This window comes from Carettochelys insculpta, chromosome 14 (assembly GCF_033958435.1).
Source record: "Carettochelys insculpta isolate YL-2023 chromosome 14, ASM3395843v1, whole genome shotgun sequence".
Lineage (NCBI taxonomy): Eukaryota > Metazoa > Chordata > Testudines > Carettochelyidae > Carettochelys > Carettochelys insculpta.
In genome coordinates, this window is record NC_134150.1 from 6,200,007 (window position 1) to 6,224,392 (window position 24,386).

At 40.9% G+C, this 24,386-nt stretch overlaps 1 protein-coding gene across 4 annotated transcripts in view; it reads left to right on the forward strand.

Moving 5' to 3' along the window:
* Nucleotides 1-9,889: 9,889 nt before the first annotated feature.
* CBFB (core-binding factor subunit beta) overlaps nucleotides 9,890-24,386 on the forward strand; it is a 79,469-nt gene continuing 64,972 nt past the window's right edge. Inside the window, exons 1-3 of one of the 4 annotated variants that reach the window (XM_075008509.1) lie at nucleotides 9,892-10,213; nucleotides 10,397-10,483; nucleotides 17,138-17,254. In XM_075008509.1, coding sequence (XP_074864610.1) covers nucleotides 10,136-10,213; nucleotides 10,397-10,483; nucleotides 17,138-17,254 — 282 coding nt within the window. In that variant the 5' untranslated portion in view covers nucleotides 9,892-10,135. Of the gene's footprint in view, nucleotides 10,214-10,396; nucleotides 10,484-17,137; nucleotides 17,255-24,386 lie in introns of all 4 variants that reach the window. The other 3 variants (XM_075008510.1, XM_075008508.1, XM_075008511.1) reach the window with 3 other exon arrangements.

Consider the following 24,386-nt stretch of genomic DNA (forward strand, 5'->3'; position numbering starts at 1 on the left):
CTCAACTCCTGGCCCTCCCACAGGCCCTGGTACCATTCCACCCACCTCCACCATATCCTCCACCTCTTCCCCTCAGCCAACCATCCCCTCGCTCCTCCCTCCTTCCCCCTAGAGTCTCCTGCATTCTGCAAAACATCTGATTGAGGTGGGTGGGCAGCATAACGAGGGATGAGGAGGCATTGAGCGGCAGGGCCCTCAGCAGGTGGGAGGAACTGAGGATGGAAGGGAGCTGATGGCGGCTGCTGATGTATTCCTGTGGCTCTTTGGCTGTGCACATTTGGAAACCCTGGCTCCTTCTCAAGCTCCAGTTGGCCATCCCCTTGCCGGTTCTAGAAGCTCCGGATTGGTACCTGGCTCTGCCCCCAAATAATAAGTCCTGCGAAGATAAAAACTTCTTGAAAATGAGAAAAGACTTTACTTTAATGGCTGTATGAACAAGATGGCTGTTGTTATTCATTCCAGTAAGCTATCATGTCAGTGTTATTTGAAGGTGCACAAACTGAAAATGTTTGTTTACTAAGTTTACTACGGAGCTAAAATGCCTTTTTGTTGTATGTGCATTTTTGTAGTTTTCTCCTATTTATAGATATTTGTCTTATGCTGTCACATAGCGCAATCATCACAGTAGCAAACACAACTGAAAGGGGAGGATTTGCACATGCCACTGTGAAAACACCCGTGCTTCCTGTCCAACTTGAGAATTAGTAGTGATTGTATCCGGGAGGCCTGATTCTGATTTAACAGTGCTGTTAATTAAGAGTAATCGATTAGATTAAATAGAGTAACAATGGCTAACACTGAAACCAGTGCTGTTTTGTGAGTTTAAAATTGAGAGATCAGAGTCAGGCCGTATTTGTCAATTTCTGCAGTAGCTTTCACCCTCTCCTGCCATCTGAGTTTCCTACTCTGATAGTAGCTGACACCTCCAAAGTTTGTCTTGCACAATGTGGACTTGCAAATGCTCTCCTCTGGCTACGTAGGAGCAGAGATGAGAGATTTTAGGATCTGATACTTGTGATTTATACACATAAGCTCTTTCTCTCACCTCCCTCTCAGAAGTTAGCCACAAGTTTAGTTTGGATCAAGAAAGTCAAAGCACAGAATATTTTTAGGGTTATACTAGTGATACACTGATATTAACAACCCAGTGGAAGAGACATAAGATCAACACAAATATAAAATGACTAAATAAATGGAAGTATTGTCACATGTATGTCTAGCTAGTATAGGACTCTAAAAGCTGAAACTTGAAATTGCAAAAACTATATTTAGCTTCTCCCGAGCATATTTAGAAAGAGCCGGCAAGTCAGCTGCAGGGCCTTATGTAGCTGGCAGACTACCCAGCTCTGATGAAATGTGGACCTTCTGCTGTCCTGGAACCTATCCAGTTGTCTGAATTTATGGGAGCCCACTGACCACCCTTTTCCTGGCAAGACAGGATCTATGGTTTCTCCCCTTCACTGATGACTTTTGAAATACCTCAAAACTATCAATTCGAGTAGGGCTAAGATAGAATAACTGCTCTTTCTAAGCTATGCTGTATTCAAGATGCTGTTTTTCAAGAGGACTGGAAGGAGAACATATTTGATTACATGTTTTGGGCTTGAGTTTCTAGTTTGAAAACACTGTAAGTCAAGTAAGTGACATGTTAGTCGTGTTAGTCTGTAGATTCACAAATAACAAGCAGTCCTATGGCACCTTACAGGCTAACAAATTTATTCATTCAGTAATGAACTTTTGTGGGTTAAGACCCAATCTGAGGAAATGGGTCTTACCCAGGAAAGTGCATCACCTAATAAAAAAAATCTGTTTGTCTTTAAGGTGTTACAGGACTTCTTGTTAGTTATGTTTTACACAGGTATGTGAGAGAGCCAAATCTGGCCCGTTGTCATTTCAGGGGATGGAGTGATCCTCCGGGCCAGCCAAACAGCTTTGTGCAGGACCCACATCCTCATTCTGAGTTTGGCCAGGAGTAATTCCAGTTCTGCTCCCAGATTTAACTGGTTCTGGCTGCTAATAAACTCCAAAGCACTGTTACATCAGATGGGGATTACAGGCACACACAAACACTCTAACCATACTCCAGGCAGTCCTAGTTATGACAGCTTTGTGCCAACCACAGATTCCTCCATATTGGGAAAATGCAGAATTTGGGCAGCTTTACCAACACTCTGCACAGTCAGGACCTTCTAAAGGGAATATATTGGGATTGAAGATCTGGCTCATTTTTCTCACTGCTTGGAAATCTTTATTTTAAAAAGTTCTGCTGCAATTCAGACTGGAAGCTCTGGGGGACATAGTCTCTGAGTTCTCTGAGTCTTTTATGCTTTGTACGTGAGACATAATATGAACATTAATATGTCAATCAATTAAAATTTATCTTTTCTTGGGCACATGAATAGATTCTTGGTGATTATCTTTGCCAGAGCATCCCCTACAAAGACAATGACAATAAAAACATCACAGAATCACAGAATCCTAGGGCTGGAAGGTAACTCAGGAGGTCATCTAGTCCAGCCCCCTGCTTCAAGCAAATAGTGGAAATAATGGAAACATTGAAAAGATTATTATCCTGTTACTAACCACTGATGTTTTTGCATATGCAGGCATGTGTGAACCAAGCCTTTTGCCCAGTTAAAATGATATTCTCATGTGTTTTAAAAACAAGAATCTGGATGTTCTTTCTTTTTCTCAGTTTATGTCGTAATCTTTAAAATGAAAAGCTTTTTCAATAGGCGGATCATATGTTTCCACTGTCTCACCGTATGTAAATGGTATAGAATCATGCAAATTGGTATCAGTTTACTCATCCATGTTTCTAATAATGAATACTTACGAAAAATGCAAGTAGCTCTCTGTGAAAATCTGTCTAGCTCTTTAATTCAGTCCACATTGCATCACCAGACGAATTATTAGTTCTGAAGTCTGCATTCCATGCTGGTTTCCAGAAAAAATGTCTGCACTCCCTCTGCTAATTGAAAGAATCTAAACAGACTTCCAACTTATGTTGATGGCTTGTTTGCCTATGGTATTGCCTCCCTTACTAATCAGGGTTCCTCTTTGTGGCATTGCAAACTCAGTGCTACTGAATAACAAAATGCCTTTTTTTTTTTTGCCTTTATGTTCCTTAGCTTTTTAAAACTACATAAATGCAGGTAGAAGAATGTCAGAAAAGTTTCTGACAATAATACCAACTCACTATTGTATAGCATTTTTCATGATTGGAAGGTGGTAAGGTGATAGGGAACAGCCAACATGGATTTGTAAAGAACAAATCATGTCAAACTAATCTGATAGCTGTCTTTGATAGGATAACAAACCTTGTGGATAGGGGAGAAGCGATACATGTGGTATACCTAGACTTTAGTAAAGCATTTGATACGGTCTCACATGATATTCTTATAAAAAAACTAGGCAAATACAATTTAGATGAGGCTACTATAAGGTGGGTGCATAACTGACTGGATAACTGTACCCAGAGAGTAGTTCTTAATGGTTCTCAATCCTGCTGGAAAAGTATAACAAGTGGGGTTCTGCAGGGGTCTGTGTTAGGACTGGTTCTATTCAATATCTTCATCAAGGATTTAGATATTGGCATAGAAAGTACGCTTATTAAGTTTGCAGATGATACCAAGCTGGGAGGGGTTGCAACTGCTTTGGAGGATAGGGTCAAAATTCAAAATGATCTGGATAAATTGGAGAAATGGTCCAAGGTAAACAGGATGAAGTTTAATAAGGACAAATGCAAAGTGCTCCACTTGGGAAGGAACAATCAGTTTCACACGTACAGAATGGGGAGAGACTGTCTAGGAACGACTACAGCAGAAAGGGATCTGGGGATTATAGTGGACCACAAGCTAAATATGAGTCAACAGTGTGATGCTGTTGCAAAAAAAGCAAACGTGATTCTGGGATGCATTAATAGGTGTGTTGTGAACAAGACACGAGAAGTCATTCTTCCGTTCTACTCTGTGCTGGTTAGGCGTCAGCTGGAGTATTGTGTCCAGTTCTGGGCACTGCAGTTCAAGAAAGATGTGGAGAAATTAGAGAGGGTCCAGAAAAGAGCAACAAGAATGGTTAAAGGTCTAGAGAACGTGACCTCTGAAGAAAGGCTGAAAGAATTGGGCTTGTTTAGTTTGGAAAAGAGAAGATTGAGGGGAGACATGATAGTGTTTTTCAGGTATCTAAAAGGGTGTCATAAGGAGGGGGGAGAAAACTTGTTCTTCTTGGCCTCTGAGGATAGAACAAGAGGCAATGGACTTAAACTGCAGCAAGGGAGGTTTAAGTTGGACATTAGGAAAAACTTCCTAACTGTCTGGGTGGTCAAACAGTGGCATAAATTGCCAAGGGCAGTTGTGGAATCTCCATCGCTGGAGATATTTAAGAACAAGTTAGACAGATGTCTATCAGGGATGGTTTAGACAGTACTTGGTCCTGCCATTGGGACAGGAGGCTGGACTCGATGGCCTCTTGAGGTCCCTTCCAGTCCTCGTGTTCTATGATTCTATGATTAGATCTCAGAGTGTTTTACAAAGGAGGCCAGTATCATTAGACCCTTTTTACAGCTATAAACACTGACGCACAGGGAGGGGAATAACTTGCCCACAATAATGTCAGTTGCAAAGTAGACCCCAGGTCTCCTGCATCCTATTCCATCTTAACAGCTCTGATTCACAAGAGATATGGTGGAATATATATTTAGATAAAATAAGTTTTTCTTCACACAGCAGTCACTTGGACTCATTAGATCAGGAGTCAGCAAGCCCTGGCACGCGTGTGATTTTAATTGGCGTGGGATGGGAGCTCAGCCCCACCCCTTCTCCCCCAAGCAGCACCGGAGGGGTCTGGAGGATGGGGCTGGAGCCCCTGCTCTGAAGAACCCCGTGGCAGCACAGGGCTGGGGCTGGAACTACCCCAGAGCCCCCAAAGTGGTGCAGGGCTGGGGCTGGAGCCCTACCGCAGTGGCTCTGCTATATAGACCCCCACAAGAAGCTAAGGCTGCAGCCCTGTGCGTGGCGAGCCTGGGGCTAGAGCCTCCCCAGAGCCCTGCATGGGGCTGGGGCTGGAGTGTCTCCCCCCCAGAGTTCCCGCTTTGGCATGGGGTTGGGGCCAGAGCTCCCCCGGATCCTCACTGAAGTGCAAGGCTGGGGCTGGTTCCCTCCCCTTCTCCCCCGGAGACCCTGTCGCAGAGCCCTGAAGAACCTGCCACAGGCTTGTTTCTCTCTCCTTCCCCTGTGGGCTGCGGGTGGGTGTGTGGGTTCTGGCCAGGAGGGAGGGGGCAGGAGTGAGCTGGGGTGGGTGTCTGGGGTCTGGATGGGAGGGAGGGTGCAGGAGCAGGCTGGGGTTTGGGGATTTGGGTGGGAGGTAAAGTGGAGGGTTCAGGAGCAGGCTGGAGGTGAGAAGTCTGGGTGGGAGGTAGGTGCAGGAACAGGCTGAGGATGGGGGGCTGGGCAAGAGGGGATGTAGGAGCAGGGTAGGATGGCCTGGGCAGCAGAAGGTGGCAGGAACAGGCTGGGTGAAGGGGGGATGCTTACCTCCATGCAGCATTGTTGCTGCACCGGCAGGGGGAACATCAGTGGGGAGGAAGGTGCCCTGGAGAGATGTTTCTCCCACACTCGCAGACACTGCCCTCCCCCCACTGCAGGCATTCCAGATGATCAGAGAGTGGGGCAAGCCACTCTCCAGGCAACTTCTGTGGCCTGGGCTCCCTGGTTCAGCATCATCTGTGGTCCTACCACATAGATGTTGCTGGACCAGAGAATCCGGGACGAGAGACGTTCAACCTGTATTAAAATCCCAGACATTTGTAGGTATTTCAAAACCCAGCCAGACAGAGATTTACAGACCAAAACAGTAAAGCGCCACATCTTAATTTATTTATTAATGAACCTGTTGCAAGTAGGACTGTTCGTGACTTTAAAAAGTATCACCGGCACTGGGACTGCAGATAGAAGTCAAAAGGTCAAATTTCTGCATGCCGCCTCAGAAAGGTTGCTGACCCCTGGGGTACACAGTCATCTTGTTGGTTAATCTGTGCTGTGCATGAAGCCTAAATTAAAAGGGGTACAATACCTGTCACGTGCATTCAAATAATGCTAATTGCTACCTGTAACCTAAGGACCAAAGGCGTTTTCTTTGGAAAAGAACTTAGTAACCAACCACAGCATATACAGAATCTCTCTTTTGAATAAAATTCCCTGGCTCAAAAATAACTCCTCTGTAAATACTGAAGTGCCATTAGACTTCAAGATATTCAGAAGACTTAAGCATTTCTAAAAGTTTATTTACAAGCAGTTCTAGTCTGAAAAATGATTGCAAAATCAGCATGTTTATTGACATTTCTATGCCTACTTTCTGAATATGCACCCTACTACAGAGCTACCAAGAAGGCTAAATTTTTATCTTGTGAATCAACACAAAAGAATTTGCTGTCCAAAGAAGACCATTGGTGATACCTGTCCAACCCCATGGCCATCAAAATATTTGCACTTGTGTCTCTGAGAGGAACTTCTTAAGCAACTGTGTTGGTTATGCCCATGAAGCCACACCGAGCTCATTCTTTGCTGTGATGCTCCTGAAGCTCTCCAAACAACAGTTTTGTCACTGATATGATTTCTCTGTATACAAGCAGATGTGACTCTTATCTGTTGAGTAAGAAGGGCTCATTTTTCAGAGTAGAAATGCATTTTAAAAGAGCAGCTCAGCTTAGAACACACGGTCTTTTGTGCTAGTGCAGGGGTCTGCAACTTGAAGCTCTGGAGCCACGAGCAGCTCCTTGAGGACTTCTTTGTGGCTCCTGATGCTATAATTGCAAAGGAAAAAAAAAACCTCCCGATTATTTTTCCTAAATGGTGAACACCTAAAAGCCCAACAATGAACAATTTGAATCTAAATAGCAAACGATGTTTGATCTCAAAACTTTGGATAACTCCCCCTAGCGTCTTCCAGAGACAGAGAGAGAGAGAGAAAGTTTGGGAGTGAAAGTCAGGAAGACAGTGGTACAAACACACTCATAGGCTGTTTCTACAGAGGCACAGGGAGCAAAAGATGCTAATGAGGAGCGGATGCAAATTCCTCGTGCTTCATTAGCATAACGTCATGTGATTTGGAGACTGGAAGACCATTCCCTGTATTAGCATTCCACTTCTGAAGGAGGCAATAATATTACTGGAAAGCTCACAACAGAATAAAATAATATCTCCTCTATATTGCCTTCATTATTTTTAACATAGAAACAGGGAGGGGATGTCCCCAGTCAACGACTGGTTGGGAACCACTAGCACAGGGGCAGCAACCAAAATAGTAAGAAGAGCCATTTTTTTCCAATTCAGTAAAAAGCTCAATAATTCAGGAGCCAAAATGCAGGTGAATACAAGATGGCAGTGGCTTGTGTAGAAACGGCCATAAAGTGTAAGGAAATAGAATATGTGAAAGATGTGTGAACGTCCTGCACTAAACACGTATCACATTACAAATCACTGTATGCACACTGCTCTTAAAATAGGGGTTACAAAAAGTACAGTTTGACATTATTTATTAAGGACCATCTTGTATTCACCTGCATTTTGGCTCCTGAATTATTGAGCTTTTTACTGAATTGGAAAAGAACGGCTCCTTACTATTTTGGTTGCTGCCCCTGTGCTAGTGTTTCCCAACCAGTCGTTGACTGGGGACATCCCCTCCCTGTTTCTATGTTAAAAATAATGAAGGCAACAAAGAGGACATATTATTTTATTCTGTTGTGAGCTTTTCAGTAATATTATTGCCTCGTTTTATTTAAACAAAACTTTTCAGGAAAGAGAGGATGAAAACTTAAAAGAAGACAAGTGACATGTAAAGGACGCTGGGGAAGAAATCAGTCAAACTTAACTTGTCTTGTCCCCTCTACAAGCAGATTTTGGACGCTTATTTTGTTGTCAAATAACCTTTACATAGTATAGACGTTGAAAACTGTTATGGCAAATGGTACATTCGTACTATAAGAAGAAAGTAATAAAGAGATTAATTATTAATGAAGTTGATACTGTGTAGAGGTGCAAAACGCATTAAACTTTCCATAGAATAATTCTTCTACCAAACAAACAAACAAACAAACAAAAAACAACAATCCCCCCCTTAAGTTTGAAAGTCTAGAAATTAAGAACTCAGGGATACAACCACTTTATTGATGTCACCTCTCTTCCTCTTTTAGTTACGAGACTTGCATGCAAATCATTACTCCCTTCCAGCTTTAACTTTGCATGATTTGCATGAGTATATGTAAAGTTAAGAATGTGTGACTAGCAGACTATAAAATCTCATTTCCTTACGAAGGGATCTATAGATCTGAAATACTGTAACTATGTTTGGAAGGATTAGATTTTCAGTGGTAAATGTCTGCAAATGTTAACTTCACCATACACAAACAAACTGACAAATAGTTCCATTGGTAATAGCTGAAATTTACATACAGGGATAATAAGAAAAATGTCACTCAGGAACTTAGAGTTTGATTTAAGGACACTAACTTTATATATCTGGACATCAATTTGTATTTTAATGGTTATACACTTTTAACTACAAATCTTGCTTTCTATTGTTGGAAATAATTATGGTCTGAGGTCCTCTCTGCCCACAATTGGAAAAAATGCTTAAAAAAACATTGATATTGTTCATCTGTGTCATGAAAAAATAAGAATTGAGTTCTGGCAAGCTTAGATGTAATTTTCCCATCCATTTCCCCTACTCCTTGCAAGGAGCAGCAGCACCGGTGCCAACAGGGGCACCCTGTGAGTTCAATTTTCTACTAGTTGTGCTAAATCAACTCTAGCAGTGTCAGTCTTCTCCCTAGAGAAGCTGTGCCCTCAGGATTCAGCAGGAATTCTGTGGACCAAGGTGGAGGAAAAAGTGGGAGTTAAACACCTAAGCAGAGCACCCCATATATTCAGCACAGTCAGTAACTTCAAAAATAGTGTTTTCCTTTTATTCACAGAAATTTCATTGTGCTCATTCAAAACATTTCACCAGTGGAGAATTAGGGAGTTCTGACATACATTCTCAGGCACCCTTTGACTAAATTAGGACCTGACTGCAAAATATATGTGGTAAGAGCCAAGGCCTCAGGCTAAGGATTTAGTACCATGCTTTGAACGAGAACTTATTCAGACATTAATAGACAATTCAAAAAAAAAAAAAAAAAAAACAACATAAAGATCAGAGGCCTTGGCTTTGGAGTGGCTTGGACTTGATTTTCAAAGATGCTGGGCAGCCAGCTACAACTCCCATTGACTTGAATTGAAACCGTGGGTGCTTGGCAATTCTGAACATTGGGTCGATCTTGTCTGACACCGAGCGTTCGAAATCAGTGGCCACTCAAGTTGCGGCCAAACGCCGCTAGGCCAGCGGAACCTGCGCGAGGGAGCGGTTGCCGGCCAGCGCTGCTCAAAGGCTGTTTTCACCTTTTGTTAGGGTGGAATAAAAGCGACAGCACAAGTAGGGGATTCATTGCCAGTCCAGGGAAGCGCTGTGGGTTCCAGAAAAGATGCTTCTTCTAAAGGCCCTGGGCAATCTGACAGTGCTGCTTTCTGGTTGGGTCGCATGTGCTCTTGTGGCACTCCCGAAAGCGCCTTTGGCCCCCAGAGCAGGGACAGATCCGGGGACAGTGGATCCCCCCACGGGGCGTGCCCCCAACACGACGCCCGTGCCCAGAGAGGGGGAGAGCCCACGCGCTGCCCCGGCTGTGCAGAGGGACTGGAGGGCAGGTGCACGACTGGAGCCAGTGGAGTAGGACAGAGCACCGGTACCCAAGCCCGTCCCCTGCGCCGAGAGCGGCGGCCAACACAGCCGAGGGGCGCCCGTGGGGTGGCGGCCGCCGGGCCAGCGCCGCGTGCCGGGGGAGCGGGAGGAGGGCGGGATCGCGAGCCCCTGGCTGAGCTCGCGCGCCGCGCATGCGCGGCAGCCTCAGCCCGGAGTTGTGAATGGTGCGGCTGTTTGGCCGGAGTTTACGAGCCGGGAGGAAGTCGGGGGGAGGGGGTTCGAGACGCGCGGCGGCGGTGGCGGCAGCACTGGGCGCGAGGCGGCGGCGGCGCGGCCGTGGGGAGGGGGCGAACAAAGGGCGGCGGGGCTCGGCAGTCGGCGGGGAGGCGGCGGCCCCACCATGCCGCGGGTGGTCCCGGACCAGAGGAGCAAGTTCGAGAACGAGGAGTTCTTCAGGAAGCTGAGCCGCGAGTGTGAGGTGAGGTGAGGGGAGGGACGCGGGGAGCCGGAGCCGCTCGTGGCGCTGCCCCAGCCCCGTCCCGGCGCCCGCACACCCCCGCGCCGGAGTCCCGGGCCGGCGGGCAGCGCCGCGCGGGGGCCGCCTGTGGCGCTCTGGTGCCCGGCCGCCTCCAGCGTGTGCTTTGCCTCTCGCCCCGCGCAGATTAAGTACACCGGCTTCCGCGACCGGCCGCACGAGGAGCGCCAGGCCCGCTTCCAGAACGCCTGCCGGGACGGCCGCTCCGAGATCGTAAGTGCCGCGCCTGCCGCCTCCCCCGGAGCAACCCGGAACTGGGCCGCCGCGCGCGGAACAAAGCTGCGGGGCGGCGCGTTGCCGCGGGAGCCGCTTCCTCCTCCCCGTCTGCCGGGCTCCGCGCCTGGCGGGACGCGGCAGCTGCTCATGCACGTTGCCCGCTCCTGTAGCGCCCAGTCCCGTTCTTACCTCACTCCGCAAGCCCAATGTCGAGTAGAGCCCCCCCTGGCAAATACCTGGTGTTTTGCCCCTTCCTTAAGGGCGTGTTTTATTGCTCCCAGCCCAAGGTTACTACCGCGGCGGTACAGAGATTTGTCGACAAACCTCGCGGCCCCTTTACAAGTACAGTGCACTTTGTTAGTGGAACCTGTTGACTGAAAACCTCTTAGGCGCTCCTGTGAACCTTTTGGCGACAGAGCGGATCGAAAGAAGGATCCATTTTTAGGTGTAGATTGGATCTGTTGACAGAAGTGTGGTGGGATCATCTCTTTGGATAGTAACTTACATAGACAGTAACTAAGAGGGAGCTGTGTTAGTCTGTACTCCAACAATGCAAACCAGCAGAAACGTAGCACTTTAAAGATTAGCAAAATGATTTATTTAGTGATGAGCTTTCATGGGACAGACCCAGCTCTTCTGTAGACAGATGTTTCCAGTGTAGAAGTAGCCTAAATGTCTGGACAACAATGTTTTCGTCAGTTGATGGAGAATAAAAATGGGGAAACTTAAACACCAAGCAGCCTAAGTTAAAGTATCCACTTCTTTGAAGAAATGAATGCCTTTCTGTCCAGCAGCTTAACTGACATGTATAGTAATGTTTTAAAAATTCTTTAAGGAAGAGAAATGCTTTAAACCATTGGTTTAAAACTCTCATGGGCGGGTCCACATGTGTCGGAGTGGATGTTATTTGAGGGATATTTTGTACAAATACTGTTAGTTTCAATACTTAAGGTTCATCATCTATATTCTGTGACTTTTTATAAAGTATTCCTTGATATAACTAAGTACTGAGATATAAATACATCCAATGTTGACTGAAACCATTATTCACTCATCTGCCCCCAAGGGAGTGGGCCTGGCATTGGAACATACAGTGGCTATGCTTCTAAAGTGTACCTCACAGTTGTGGAAAGGTTTAGTTAATATCTGTACACTAGCAGAGAAGGGGAAGGTAAATTTTCATTAAAATTAATATTCTCTGTGTGCTAGTTTCTGCATCATAAAACTTAATTTTTAGAAAACTTCTCTTTTGCACAGTAATAGCGCATTCTTCTGTTATATATGTTTTTACTGCCCTAGTAACTTGCACATTAGGATTTAAAAATATCATTATGTATGTGAAAAGGTACTTTATGACCAACAAAACGATCTGAGAGAGTACCTTGGCAGTACTTCCTTCACGGTCACATATGCGGAAATTACAAGCTGCTTATTTCAACTTTAAAATCCTTTGTCCGGGAAAGCATGTCTTCCAGCTGTAAATACGACTAAAATGAAATTGTTCTGAACTGTAACCTGTAATTTCCAAAATGTATTAGTACATAACCTTGGTATAATGAAATTTAAAATGTGTGTGTATGGAGGGGAACGCATTCACTGCAAGATTTTTGAAGTAATCTTTTCTGAATCAAATTACGGACATTTCAAAATACATTTTAAAATTTAAAATAGTGTTTTTATAGGGGATACTAGTAGAAGAACACTCTGATCCATCAGTATGCTCCATGTAGTCAAAAAGTGATTAGAAGCTATTTTCTGGTTTCTTTCTGCTTGATTTTTCTTTAAAAAGAGCTATGCCTTGTAGCGTATTGGCTAGTGATGTGGTTATTTGCACAGTTCCTGAAAACACACCCACTGAAAAGTCGTCAGTTTTTATTTAAAACAGTGAAAATGGTGGTAGAGTTTTCCTCTTCATTAAAGGGTTATTTCAAGTGAGATGAGGATTTAACTTTTTTAATATTCATAAGAATTCTTTCATTTGTTAGGATGTATATGTGGTTTAATAAAACTCTTCCATATACTTATGATAAACTTACCAAAACAAAGGATTTTATTATGCACATAGTGGAACATACCTTTACACCAATTATTAAAATTTTACCGTATTTTAATTTGTGAGTAGACGAGGGGAATATTCTAATATAACAGGTTGCTGTTACGCTAGCGATCATCTGTTTCCAACAAATAAATGCAGCTCGTGGGTGTGTTTTTCTATTGTGTTTTGTAAGTGAGTAGGGTTTATAGAGAATCTAGAAAAAATGTAGGTATTAGTCAGACCCCTCCATAGCAAATCTCATAGGTTTGTTTAAACTGTGTCACTGAGCATTAATTTCTTTAATTTAAGAGGGTTTGCTATTGAAGATAATTGTGGATGGAGGAAAAACATATTTTTCTACTATCTTTTATGGTTCTTGGATGGTGGCAGGACACAGGATACATCTGTAACTGAAACACTTCACTGAAAACTTCAGTTTTAGGCTTTTAATTAGGTGCAAGTGTAATACAGTTTGTGAAGAGCTCTTTTGTGAAATAAGAGATTACTGGCACTTCACCATCTCATTTCTGTGCCTGCCATCTCTCCCTGCTAGATCTACGCCCCTTAAAATCTCTGGTGATGTCTGTTACACACAGTTTTTCTGTCTGTTATAATAATGTAAAATGGCTTCATTTTTTTTTTTTATCTAAGATACCCGGCTTGGTCCAGTAAGACGGCTTGTTACACAACCATTTAGAAACTGAGGGGTATTATATGATCAAAGTTTTTAAAACTAACCAATTCATTCAGTGAAAAAAAAGTTATGTAGATGGTTTGCTATAGATGAAGGATTTATTCTCATCTCTGCACAGGGGGATTCTGTCTTGTGAGGACAGTGTCCAGAAATCATATAAAAATGGGGTTGGGATATAAATGCATCAAAGTTCTCTAACTTCAGACCAAAATGATCATTTCGTGAACTATTTTTAAAATCAAACAAGTCATTGGTTGAGATGTAGCCTTAAATTGTCAGTGAAATATAGCTTTTGTTATTTTGAGGAGACAGCATACCTGCGTCCACAATAATATTTCACATGACCCCCTTTATTCCTAATGTACATAAGTAAACAGTTAACATGAATGGCTCTAAACAAGTTCTTTTAGTCTCTTAGGTAATAAAAAGCCCTTTGGAAAAGAAAAATAAATTAACCTTTACCGTCTATTGATCCATAAAACTACTTTTGAAACTTACAACCGCTAAAACTCTGTATTTAGCATATTTTCTGTTTAATAGTGGATTTAAACAGCATTGGTCTCTTGTGTATACATATTTTATAATCACACATACATCTTTATAGTAAATCTTTTAATTTCAAATTCATAGTGACAAAAGCCAAGAGCTTAAAGGGCCAGCACCATATCCAAACTAGAACAACTGCTGGCTGTCTGACCTGTAGAAAGTCTGTCCATATTTTGAAGTCAGTGTATAATCTTGGTATCAGAATGCTAATCTGGTGGCCTGATTCTCTTCATTGTGAGTTCATAATATTGGTTAAGATGTTAAATGGTGCTTGCGCTATCATTTGTAGGAGTCAAATTCATGGGAATGACATCCTGACAAGAACAGAAGATGGCAGTTACTTCCATGGATGATACCTAATTAACATGGGAATAATTTGAAAAGTCCTGGATGGACACCTCTCTACTTTCTAGAGTTCAACCAGAGATGTAGAAATAGAATTTATGGGGCTGTACTTCTTACTAGATCCATACCAAGCATTATTGATGATGAATGGTCTATGCAATATTTTTTGTGTACAGTAAACTCTTTCATATCTGTCATTTTATCATCTGAAACTCTCAAATAACCGGCTTTTAACCATAAGTAAATTTGTTACGTTTTCCATCAGTATAATATAGTGAAAGTAGATACAAATATATACAGCAAATAAAGTATAAGTGTACAGGTATCAGAGGGGTAGCCGTGTTAATCTGAATCTGCAAAAAATAACAAGAAGTCTTGTGGCACCTTATAGACCAACAGAGTTTTTGGAGCTTAGACTAACAGATTTTTTGGAGCATAAGCTTTTGTGGGCAAAGACCTGCTTCATCAGATGCATGTAGTGGAGATTGCTTCTAAGTTTACAGTGTACAATACTGCTATTGTTGGTAAATAAAGTTCTCTGTATGCATTTTTGTTTGTGTCTTAATAGCTAGTCTTGTTTTTCTTTTGTGTTATGCATTGCTAGGTATACCTCTCTATTATCCGAAATATTTGAAGATCCGGCAGCCTCCCAGTCCCGAGGCTGCCAGATATGAAAAAGTTTACTGTACATCTCAATAGTGGTGAGACATGCTTTTCTGTTGATTGAGAGAGTAAAAGAGGCACTCTCAGCCCACAGAAAATGGGATTTGTGTGGAGGTTTGTTTGTGGTGGTGGGGAAACATGGCAATAATAGCCATGTTTACAGGATGCATTAGGTGGGCTATTGAATTTTGTACCTGAACTATTGATCTGTTATACTTCGTTTAGGGGAAAAACACAATTCTTCTAAAAATTCACGTGATAAATGTCTCTATTTTTAGGTGGCCTGTGGACCAGATACAGGCTAAGTCTGCACAGTGGTCTGTGAGAGTTGGTGTGCATTCATGTTTTTTGTTGTCTTTCCTGTCCCCCCTGCCCCCCCCGCAAGCTTTTCCTGGATACATGTAAGGATTTCTTCTCTTGATGTCTAGATATTCTTTTCCCTGAATAGAACATACTACTGCAGAGCATGGGTCTTTACAAAATTGTGTGGTCTGGAAAGCTGCAAAATTCAGCTGGGTCAACCCTTTCAGTGTTTTATATTAGTGTGTTCATGTTTGTTTTTAATAAAAGTCTGAGTTTCTAAAGGCTAAAAAGGCTGAGATGATGGTAGTACAATTGGCTGTGTTTAGTGTTACTGCATTATTGATTGAGAACAGTGTTTTAAGTCTTGGAAATTATTTTTCAAAATATTGTATTTACTTATGAGCAAACAAAAAACTACAAATAGGAAAAAAGTAATGTAATGCAAAGAAATTCCATCAGAGTTCTGATAATGATGGCTCTAGATTTTTCTTATGGTTTACATGTTACTTGAAACTATTGATGGAGTACATTTTTAAGCTGTACTTCTGTCTAGCATTTTATAACACATTTATGCTGTTTAAGTTGTTTTTCTTTGTATGTTTATATTCTAAACAAATTTGCATACTGGTGCTCTCTCTCTTTTATACTAATGTCTGCTGTCATCAGTTTTAAAGACCATCTTTTTTTGACTTAATGGGAATGCTCAAAAACTGTATGTAAGAGAAAGTCAATAGAGGAAGCCTAATCATGGGATATTTGTCTCCTGCTATAAAAGTGTCAGAGCAAAGCAGGTTTCATTTTCGAAGTGAGAGATGCTGAGCCTATGACATTTGTTTTACTACAATGACATATACAAAATGATGCAGCGTGAACTGTATTTTGAGTGATACTTTATTACTAACTTGCTGAATTCAGAGTTGATAAGAGGAAAAATCTCTTTTATGCTCATCTCATTTTATGTACTTTTAATGAACAAACTGTGTTTTGAATTAGAAGTCTTTTTAAATTTAAGAGAATAATGGCAGTTAGTCCAGAAATTTAGATTGCAAGACATTTTGTCTGGCACTAAGGTTATATTCTGGTATAAGTGTGTATTTGTGTATGCATACTGTACTGTATCATAACTGAAATAGTGAATCAGAATTCTACTTCTAAATACCCACGTTGTTTTCTCCCTCCAAGCTGTGCAAACTGCAGCTTTCTTTATCTGTTTGAATTGATGAGAAATGCGTGAATCTAAATTTCTTATGAATGAAAATGAAACTTATTTTCAGAGGAAGTTGGAGGGCATGGTTTACTTGAATGCAAGGGTGCTCGTTGCTATTAAGGTTAAACCAATGTCCCTTTAAGGTTTTTTGAGAGAGGTGACAACAGATTTCTCGTACATGGAACATCTGCAAAGCTGGATTTCACTGAAGGTTTGCCCACTCGTGCACTAGCTATGGTGGCAACAAGATTCTGTGACAGTGTAATATTATGTGGTGTATGGAAGGGTATACTGATGGTGTGTTTACTCACCTGTCTGTCAGCATTCAAAATAAGGGTAAATAAATAGTTCCCTTGACTTTTGTCTGTAGGTCTCAGGTAGTATGCCTTCTGTATTTATGTATCTTTGAAAAACAGGAATTTTTTTTTCTCGAAATCTGTGTTCCCAGTGACAAGTTTATGCAGCTCACTTTCTTCTGAAAGTTCTTCTAACTGGGGAAAATGCTACTTTTTACAACGTGATCATTTTTAGTGGGTTTTAGTAGTGAAATATTGGTACAGGATTTCCTGACAGAATTCTGAAATAACAGATTCGAATGTCAGCAAAAACTGATTTGAAAGAAAGTATTGATTCCATGTTGTACTTTATATCTGAAGCAGCCAATGGCAAATGTTGTCAAAATGGAATCAGATGTTTGTAACTTAATACTTAAGAAAAATGATGAGTGCATGTTTTTGACTCAAATGTTCTTTATGCTGCCTGGCTTAGGACATAAACTGATGTAAAAATAAATGACTGCCTGCATAATTTATGTAATGTCTTGCTCCCTGATCCTGTTTTTATTGATTTTTCTAAAAGGCTTTTGTGGCCACAGGAACCAATCTGTCTCTCCAGTTTTTTCCGGCCAGCTGGCAGGGGGAGCAACGACAGACACCGACCCGGGAATATGTCGACTTTGAAAGAGAGGGAGGCAAGGTAAGAAGGAAATTGTTCCAAATCAAAGATGTTTATGTGCAATGTAAGTGGGCTTTTGATATAAACTGCATGCTGTGTGAAATTCTTAACGTTCAATAACTCAGTGCACAAAGTTAATTATGAATATACTAACGATGCGTATTAAGTTGAAGTCGGTTATATCCTAAGGATTGTTGAAAATCAATTTAATTCGAATTTATTTTAAAACAGTTTAATGTTCGTTTTGCAAAGTTATGCAGGACAGTACTTTTGTTCTTTCCTTCTGTTAACTTTCATTTATTCTGGAGGGCAGAAGCCCAGTTCATCATCATCAACTTAATAAAATGATTAGGGGAAAAACTAAAATTTGGTAGTTGTTAATATACATTAGACGTACCTTTAGGACTTCATTAAAATTATAAACCTTAGCTGGTGAGTTATCTTTGAGTTTAATGAACATTTCTTTCTGAGCTCATTCAATTGGCAGAACTCAAATTGGCAATATGTGTGAAGTATGCGAGTTGCTTGCTCTTATTCTTCCACTAAACATTTTGTGCCTGACTTTCACAATAGTAAATTATAAAGAATAAATATCACTCTAAATGAATTGCTGTTTTGCTGTTCTGAAATGGTTGATCCGCAGAATAAAATTCCTTAATGGCACAGTCATACTTCATTAATGTTTAGGTTATATATGTCGTCTTAGAAAGAATGTTTGAGAGGTCACTGTGATAAACCTACTGGGCTTGTTTGTTTTTAAATGTATAGCTCACTGCATAGAAAGATGACTTAAAACTAATGCTTAATGGATATGTTTCTCTATCCTATGTAGCTAATAGGCCTGATCATAATCCATTGGAGTAAGTGGAACGTTTATGTTGACCATGGGGCTATGGATCATACAGTGTATAATGGTATACTTCCTCCAGAGCTGCATAATTTTTCTGTATTGTTGTTTTCTAATAACTTTTTTTTTTGTAAAGGCTCTTAATAGAATTTCTCAAATTAAAACTTGCATTTCTGTCTGTTTTCAACCTACTTTTGTTACAAGCAACTAACATTAAAACTGAAAAATGAGGAAATACGTATTTTTGTTACCTAATAGACTTCTGGGCTTTCCCACATTGATGTAAGTAAGAAAATCTGATTCAAAAGCACAGAAATTTTCAAAAGACTTGCTTGGGTCAAATATGTTACCTGAAGTATCTTCTGACTTATGTTTTAAAATTAACTAGAGTTCAAGCTGATGATATCATGTTTGTGTTTTGTAAACTTATTGTACCATACCGTGGAAACCTGCAAAAAGTTTTTAAAAATGCATTTTGGTCAGGGGGCAGTGGGAAGAATGCTGGGTACTGGCTTCTGTGGTGAAGAAGATGAATTGAGTTTGTCTCCTACTGAAAAATATTGATTCTGGCTCATGACTGAATAAGCATTTTTTCTTGCATCATAGCAAACTGAAGTCTATTTTTTGCTTATTCCCAGGGTGGATAAAAATCAATTAGTTTAAAAAAATATATTTAAATTGGATTGTTTTGTTTCTTAAAAATCATCAATAAAATACTAAATTTCTCATTTAAAGTAATAGTTAACAATTAAATTTCAACAAACATGCTACACATACAATCTCATAGGGCCCAACCTCCGTATTTACCTGCACCTCCACAGGTATCGTGTGAGCTATTCATGGCCAATGGGAGCGGCAGGAAGTGGTGTCCCAGTCTGCACTGCTTCCTGCCGGAAATGACAGTCCGTGGCCAACGAGAGCTGCGATCGCCCTATGCCTGTGGAGGTATAGGTAAATGTGGTGGCAGCCCGGCAGTGACTAACCCTGGGAGGCTGCTGCTTTTTTGTTGCTCAGACTTTGCTCTGGTCTGTTCAGTCTACTTACTAGTTCTTGTTTTTTGAAAGTTCTGGGCTTTAAGTTTCTGTTTCTAGCAGACTAAAAAGTAGCATGCAAAGAAGGATACAAGCTAGCTTGGTTTGTTTTTGTTCTGTGCTTATGTGGTGGTGGCCTTTAGCCAAGCATGACAGAGACATCGGTCAAGACGTTGTCGTAAAGACAAACAGAATATAACAGTTTCTCAACCTTTTCTTATAAAATACCCCTTTAAGAAAAAGTATAAGTACCCCCCAATACCTACAATTTTCAGACAGTTTTTTTTTTTCCTACGATTGCAACATATTTGCTTAAACAACCTTAATCTTAACTGGTTGGTTGGAAGAAATTTCTTATAGGCAATAAACCTGTTGTTATACATATGATTGTGCAAAAGGGATAAAGAAAAAAATTAGATGAACATAAAATCCACATTTTTCATTCATAAAAATGTTGAGAAACACTGAGTTAATGTACCCTCTGGAAGACCTCTGTGTACCCCCAGTGTACCTGTACCCCGGTTGAGAACTGCTGGTGTGCGTGTATATGTGTATGTATATACGTATAGGAAAGGATGGATGCAGCATAGAAAGGAATATTCGAGCAGACTGAAAGAAAAAGCAAAGACATTATTTGGCGCACACACACAGCTTCCTACATTCCCCCACATTTGTCAGAGAATAATTGTCATGGCTTCTTTGCATAACCAAGACACTATCTGGAAATACTTTGAAGAAATTGTTTCCCTGGTTTAAAAAGGAAAATGTATCCAGTGTAAAAAGATGATGCAGGGCCTAGTCGCAAGAATTAAACATCATAAGGAAAACTGCTGATTGGGAGAAGATGATGTGGATGAAGATGAATAGCTATGTGGATCAACTGGTTAATAACTTGAATAATTCACTTTGCAATGCATTATTCTTCAGGACTCTCTCTAAGTGTGATTTGACAAGTAAATTCCCAAGCGGTTTTCTGTATTTGATGTTGCTAGGGAAAAAAGTGGCTTATGGCCTGTTTAATTAAGTAGGTTCAGAATCTATGACCAAATTGTACAGTACAGAAAGCTGCAGCAAGAGAAATCTAGAGTTTCAAGTTGCCCACTGAGTGTCATTTTTCTATTTTCTATTGCATAATACATGTACCACCTTTTGGAACATCGTGGCCACAGACCACAGTGGTGATGCCATAAGTCTGTACCCTATTTTACTTCAACATAACTCACCTTTTCCAAGGGAACCTCATTCTGTACTTGTTTTCTCCATAAAATACAAGTGCCAGTGAGTTCAGTGGGGTTTACTCCAAAATTCAGTGTAACTCTAACACAGTCAGTTTTAGCTTTTTTGGTAACTTGACTTAAATCGGTTTTTTTGGGGTGATTTAAATTGTAATTAAAATCACCTTGATTTAAACCAATCCACCCTGCTTATCCCAAAAATAAACAATTTTATTTCCATGATTTTTATTTTCTTTTTTAGTTTCCCTGATAGCTACTGATAAACCTGCCTGCCATGATCTTCTTTAATTTTTTAATTTTTTTTTTTCTGTTTCTTTAACTCATTTATGCTTTGGCCCTTTATCACAAGCAGTGAGTCCCATCTGTTGATTGTGCATCGTGTGAAGAAGTATTTTCATTTGATTTGTATTAAACCTGCATCCTGTCACTCTCAGTGGGTGACCCGTGGTTCTTGTTAGCGGAGCATCATTCATGGTATTGTAGATCTGATACATCCTTCCCCTCAGTCATCTCTTTTTGAAGAACAGCCCCAGTGTTTTTCCATCTATCTTCATACAGAAGCTAATCCATATCCTTAATTATGTTTGTTGCTGTTCTCTGTATTTTTTCCAATTCTAAGAAGTCATTTTTGAAATAAGACAACCAGAACTTCACACAATATTTCAGCTATAGATGTACCATAGATGTACCATGGATGGCATTATATTTGTCTTAACTGTTCCTTTGTTAATTGTTCCTGACTAAAGTTTTCAGACTATAATCCAGTGTCTTCAAGATCATTCATGAGAGGTGATGGTTAATTTAGGTCTTATTATTTTGTGTGTATTGTTGGGATTATGATTTCCCAGAATTTTGCATTTATCAACACTGAATTTCATTTGCTATTTTGTTGCCCAGTCAGCCAGTTTAGTGAGATCCCTTTTGTAATTCTTAGCATTAACACCAAAGATGACTGCAATCTTGAATAATTTTGTACAGTCTACAATTTTAACTGCTACATTTGCAGGAATTTAGTGTATACTAGTGCAAAGCTACATAAAATCACAGTATAACCTGGATTATCCAACCCCTGGTTATCCAACATGCTGTTTTATCTGACACCACCCCGCTCCTCCAGCTCAGCAGGCGGGTTGCTGCTGGGCTTCTGGAGTGGGGCTGTGTCAGATAAAATGGAATGTTGGATAACCAGGGGTGGGATAATCGCTCCCCTATATCCACTCTGCCAGCCTGCCCTGTGGCAGCTGGCCCTCTCCATTATCCGACATTTCTGTTTAATCTGACCATCCATGGGTCCGGTTTATGTTGGATAATCGAGGTTACACTGTAATTCTGTCCCTGTAAGCTACTTTGTACTGTTTACGTATTAGTTTATAGTAAGCTCTCACGATATCTGGCTAAAGTTTCCGTATTTTTTCATTTTACGGCCATTTATAAATAGATGATCAAATAAAACATGAATAGCGTTGTGTTGTACTTCGAACAAATTGTGAATTCCTGGGCCTGATTTAACATTATTATTAGGCACGTGACATCAAGCATGAAATATACAGAACTTTTTAAAAGTGACCTGCTCGTTTAGTATTTTGAGAAAAGAAGCAACGAGGATAAAATACTGTGTACTATGATATCAATAGAAACATATTACCTGATGGCATTGTGGTTTTTACTTTACTTGTCTTTCACTTATTCTGCCTATAACTTTGAAACACAGTTTTATTAAGAATTTTTGCACATATTCAACTGTGTCTAAACTTAAAAACATGATTTCTGTATCTCACTGCAACCTTTTTTTTTTTTTTTTTTTTCTTGTAAGCTTTAACTCTTGAGGCAGTGGCATAAAGTGTGTTCATCACTGGAGTTTTGCGAGCAAGGCATGTTTTTAATTCTATGAATAAAAACAGACTTTTGAGGGAGTTGTTTTTTAATTATTATTCTAGGCATAACTCTGAGATCATTAATGTAGATAAAGTTAAATTTATAAATACTGTAGTGTTTTTATTCTAGAATTATTTACTGTTTCAGTATGTTTGGTTTACCAACTAATATCCCAGAGGTGGATTATTTGTAAATGCAGTATTGCCATTTATAATCAGTTTTTGTCCATAACTTGCAATTTTATTTCCCAGATGAACAGTTTGTTAACAAAGCTGTAAGAAAATTACTTAGTTGAGTCAAGTTTATTGTCTAAGGATAATGAATTGGCCTCCTATTCTTTATTCATGGAATGGGAGTCTGACATAGGAGGCCCTGATTAATTTCTTAATGGTTACTGGGACTCTGGAGAATAGGTCTTTGCAGGCTGAGAAGTGCCGTTAGTTATTTTGTACCTACAAACATATATACATTCTTGACAATTTGCCTCTAGAACCTAAAGCTCATAAAATAAAATCAATGGTCTTGTAAAAATAAAAATCTCTCAAGAAGTGTAGGAGTTGCACACTGGATCAGACTTGTGGCCTACCTAATCCGGATCCTGTCTGACAGTGGCTGTCTCCAGATGTTTCACATGAAAGTTCAAGAAACCCAACAGTAGGCAGATGTGGTCCACATGAATGTGGCAGACCCACCCACATGAATGTCTCATTCTTACCCCGTGAGTTAGAGATTGGTTTAAACATGAGGTTTCATGTCCTTTCAGATTCCATTTGCTTTTTAACTTTCAACTCTGGATATGCTTCAATTATCATCGTTATAAATGTTTTCCCTTTTAAGTCTCTCTTAACCTGTTCTTTCCACACTGAGGGCTGCCCACCTCCTCCCCATACAGCGTTTCCTGATGCAGCAGTCTAGGAGCTGACCTTGTCTGTGAAGACAGAGGCAAGAAAAAAAGCATTGAGTACATCCGCTTTTTCCACATTGTTTGTCACTAGGTTACCACCCTCATTCAATAACGGTCCCACACCTTCTCTGACCAGCCTCACTAACATACCTGCACAAACCTTTCTTGTTCCCTTTTGCATCTCTTGCTAGCTACAACTCAAATTGTGCTTTGGCTGTCCTGATTACACCCCTGCATGTTTGAGCAATATATTTATACTTTCCTGTAGTCATCTTTTCAAGTTTTTACTTCTTGTTAGCTTCCTTTTGAATTTAAGCTCATCAAAGATTTTTCTGTTGAGCCAGGCTGGTCACCTAACATATTTGCCTCTTTTTTTTGCTTGACATTGGGATGGTGCGTTCCTGTGCCTTTAGTCAATATTTCTTTAAAATACATTCAACTCTCCTGGACTCCTTTTCCCCCTCATATTAGCATCTCAGGAGACCTTTCCTATCAGTTCCGTGAGGGAGTCAGAGTCTGCTTTTCTGAAGATTGGGGTTTGTATTTGGCTGCTCTCTTTCTTTCTTTGGTCAGGATGCTGAACTTGACCATTTTAGAATTACTCCTGCCCAGGTTGTTACGCACATCTATTTCCACTACCAATTCCAGCCTGTGAGCCACAGGTCGAGCTCTGAACATTCATACTCCTAACTTACATACAGAGCAACTCCACCACCTCTTCTCCCCACCTGTTCTTCATGAACAGTTTATACCTTTCCATGACAGTGCTCCCATCATGTGAGACATCCCACTAAATCTCTGTTTTTCCAATTACATAATTCCTTGACTGTGGAAGGACTTCTAATTCTTCCTGCTTGTTTGCAAGCTTCTGAGCTTTGTGTACGTTCCTAGGATAACTAGCCAATTACCCTACCTTTGCAGTATGGATCGGGGTCCTCCTTTGATGCACCTTTCTTGTTTTTCTTCGCAGTATCCCATTTACCTCAGGGCTTAGGTCACTGTCCCCCCAGGAAACCTAGCTTAAAGCTGTCCTTGCTAGGTTTGCAAGCCTGCTGGCAAACATTCTCTTCCCTCTCTTGGTTTGTTGGATGCCATCTCTTCCTAGCAAGTTCTCCTGCCCAGAACATCATCCCATGGTCAAAGAATCCAAAGCTTGTTCTCTGACACCATCTGTGCAATCTCGTGTTCATTTCCAAAATTCAACAATCCCTACCTGAGCCTTTTCCTTCAATGGGCAGGATGGATGAGAACACAACTTGTG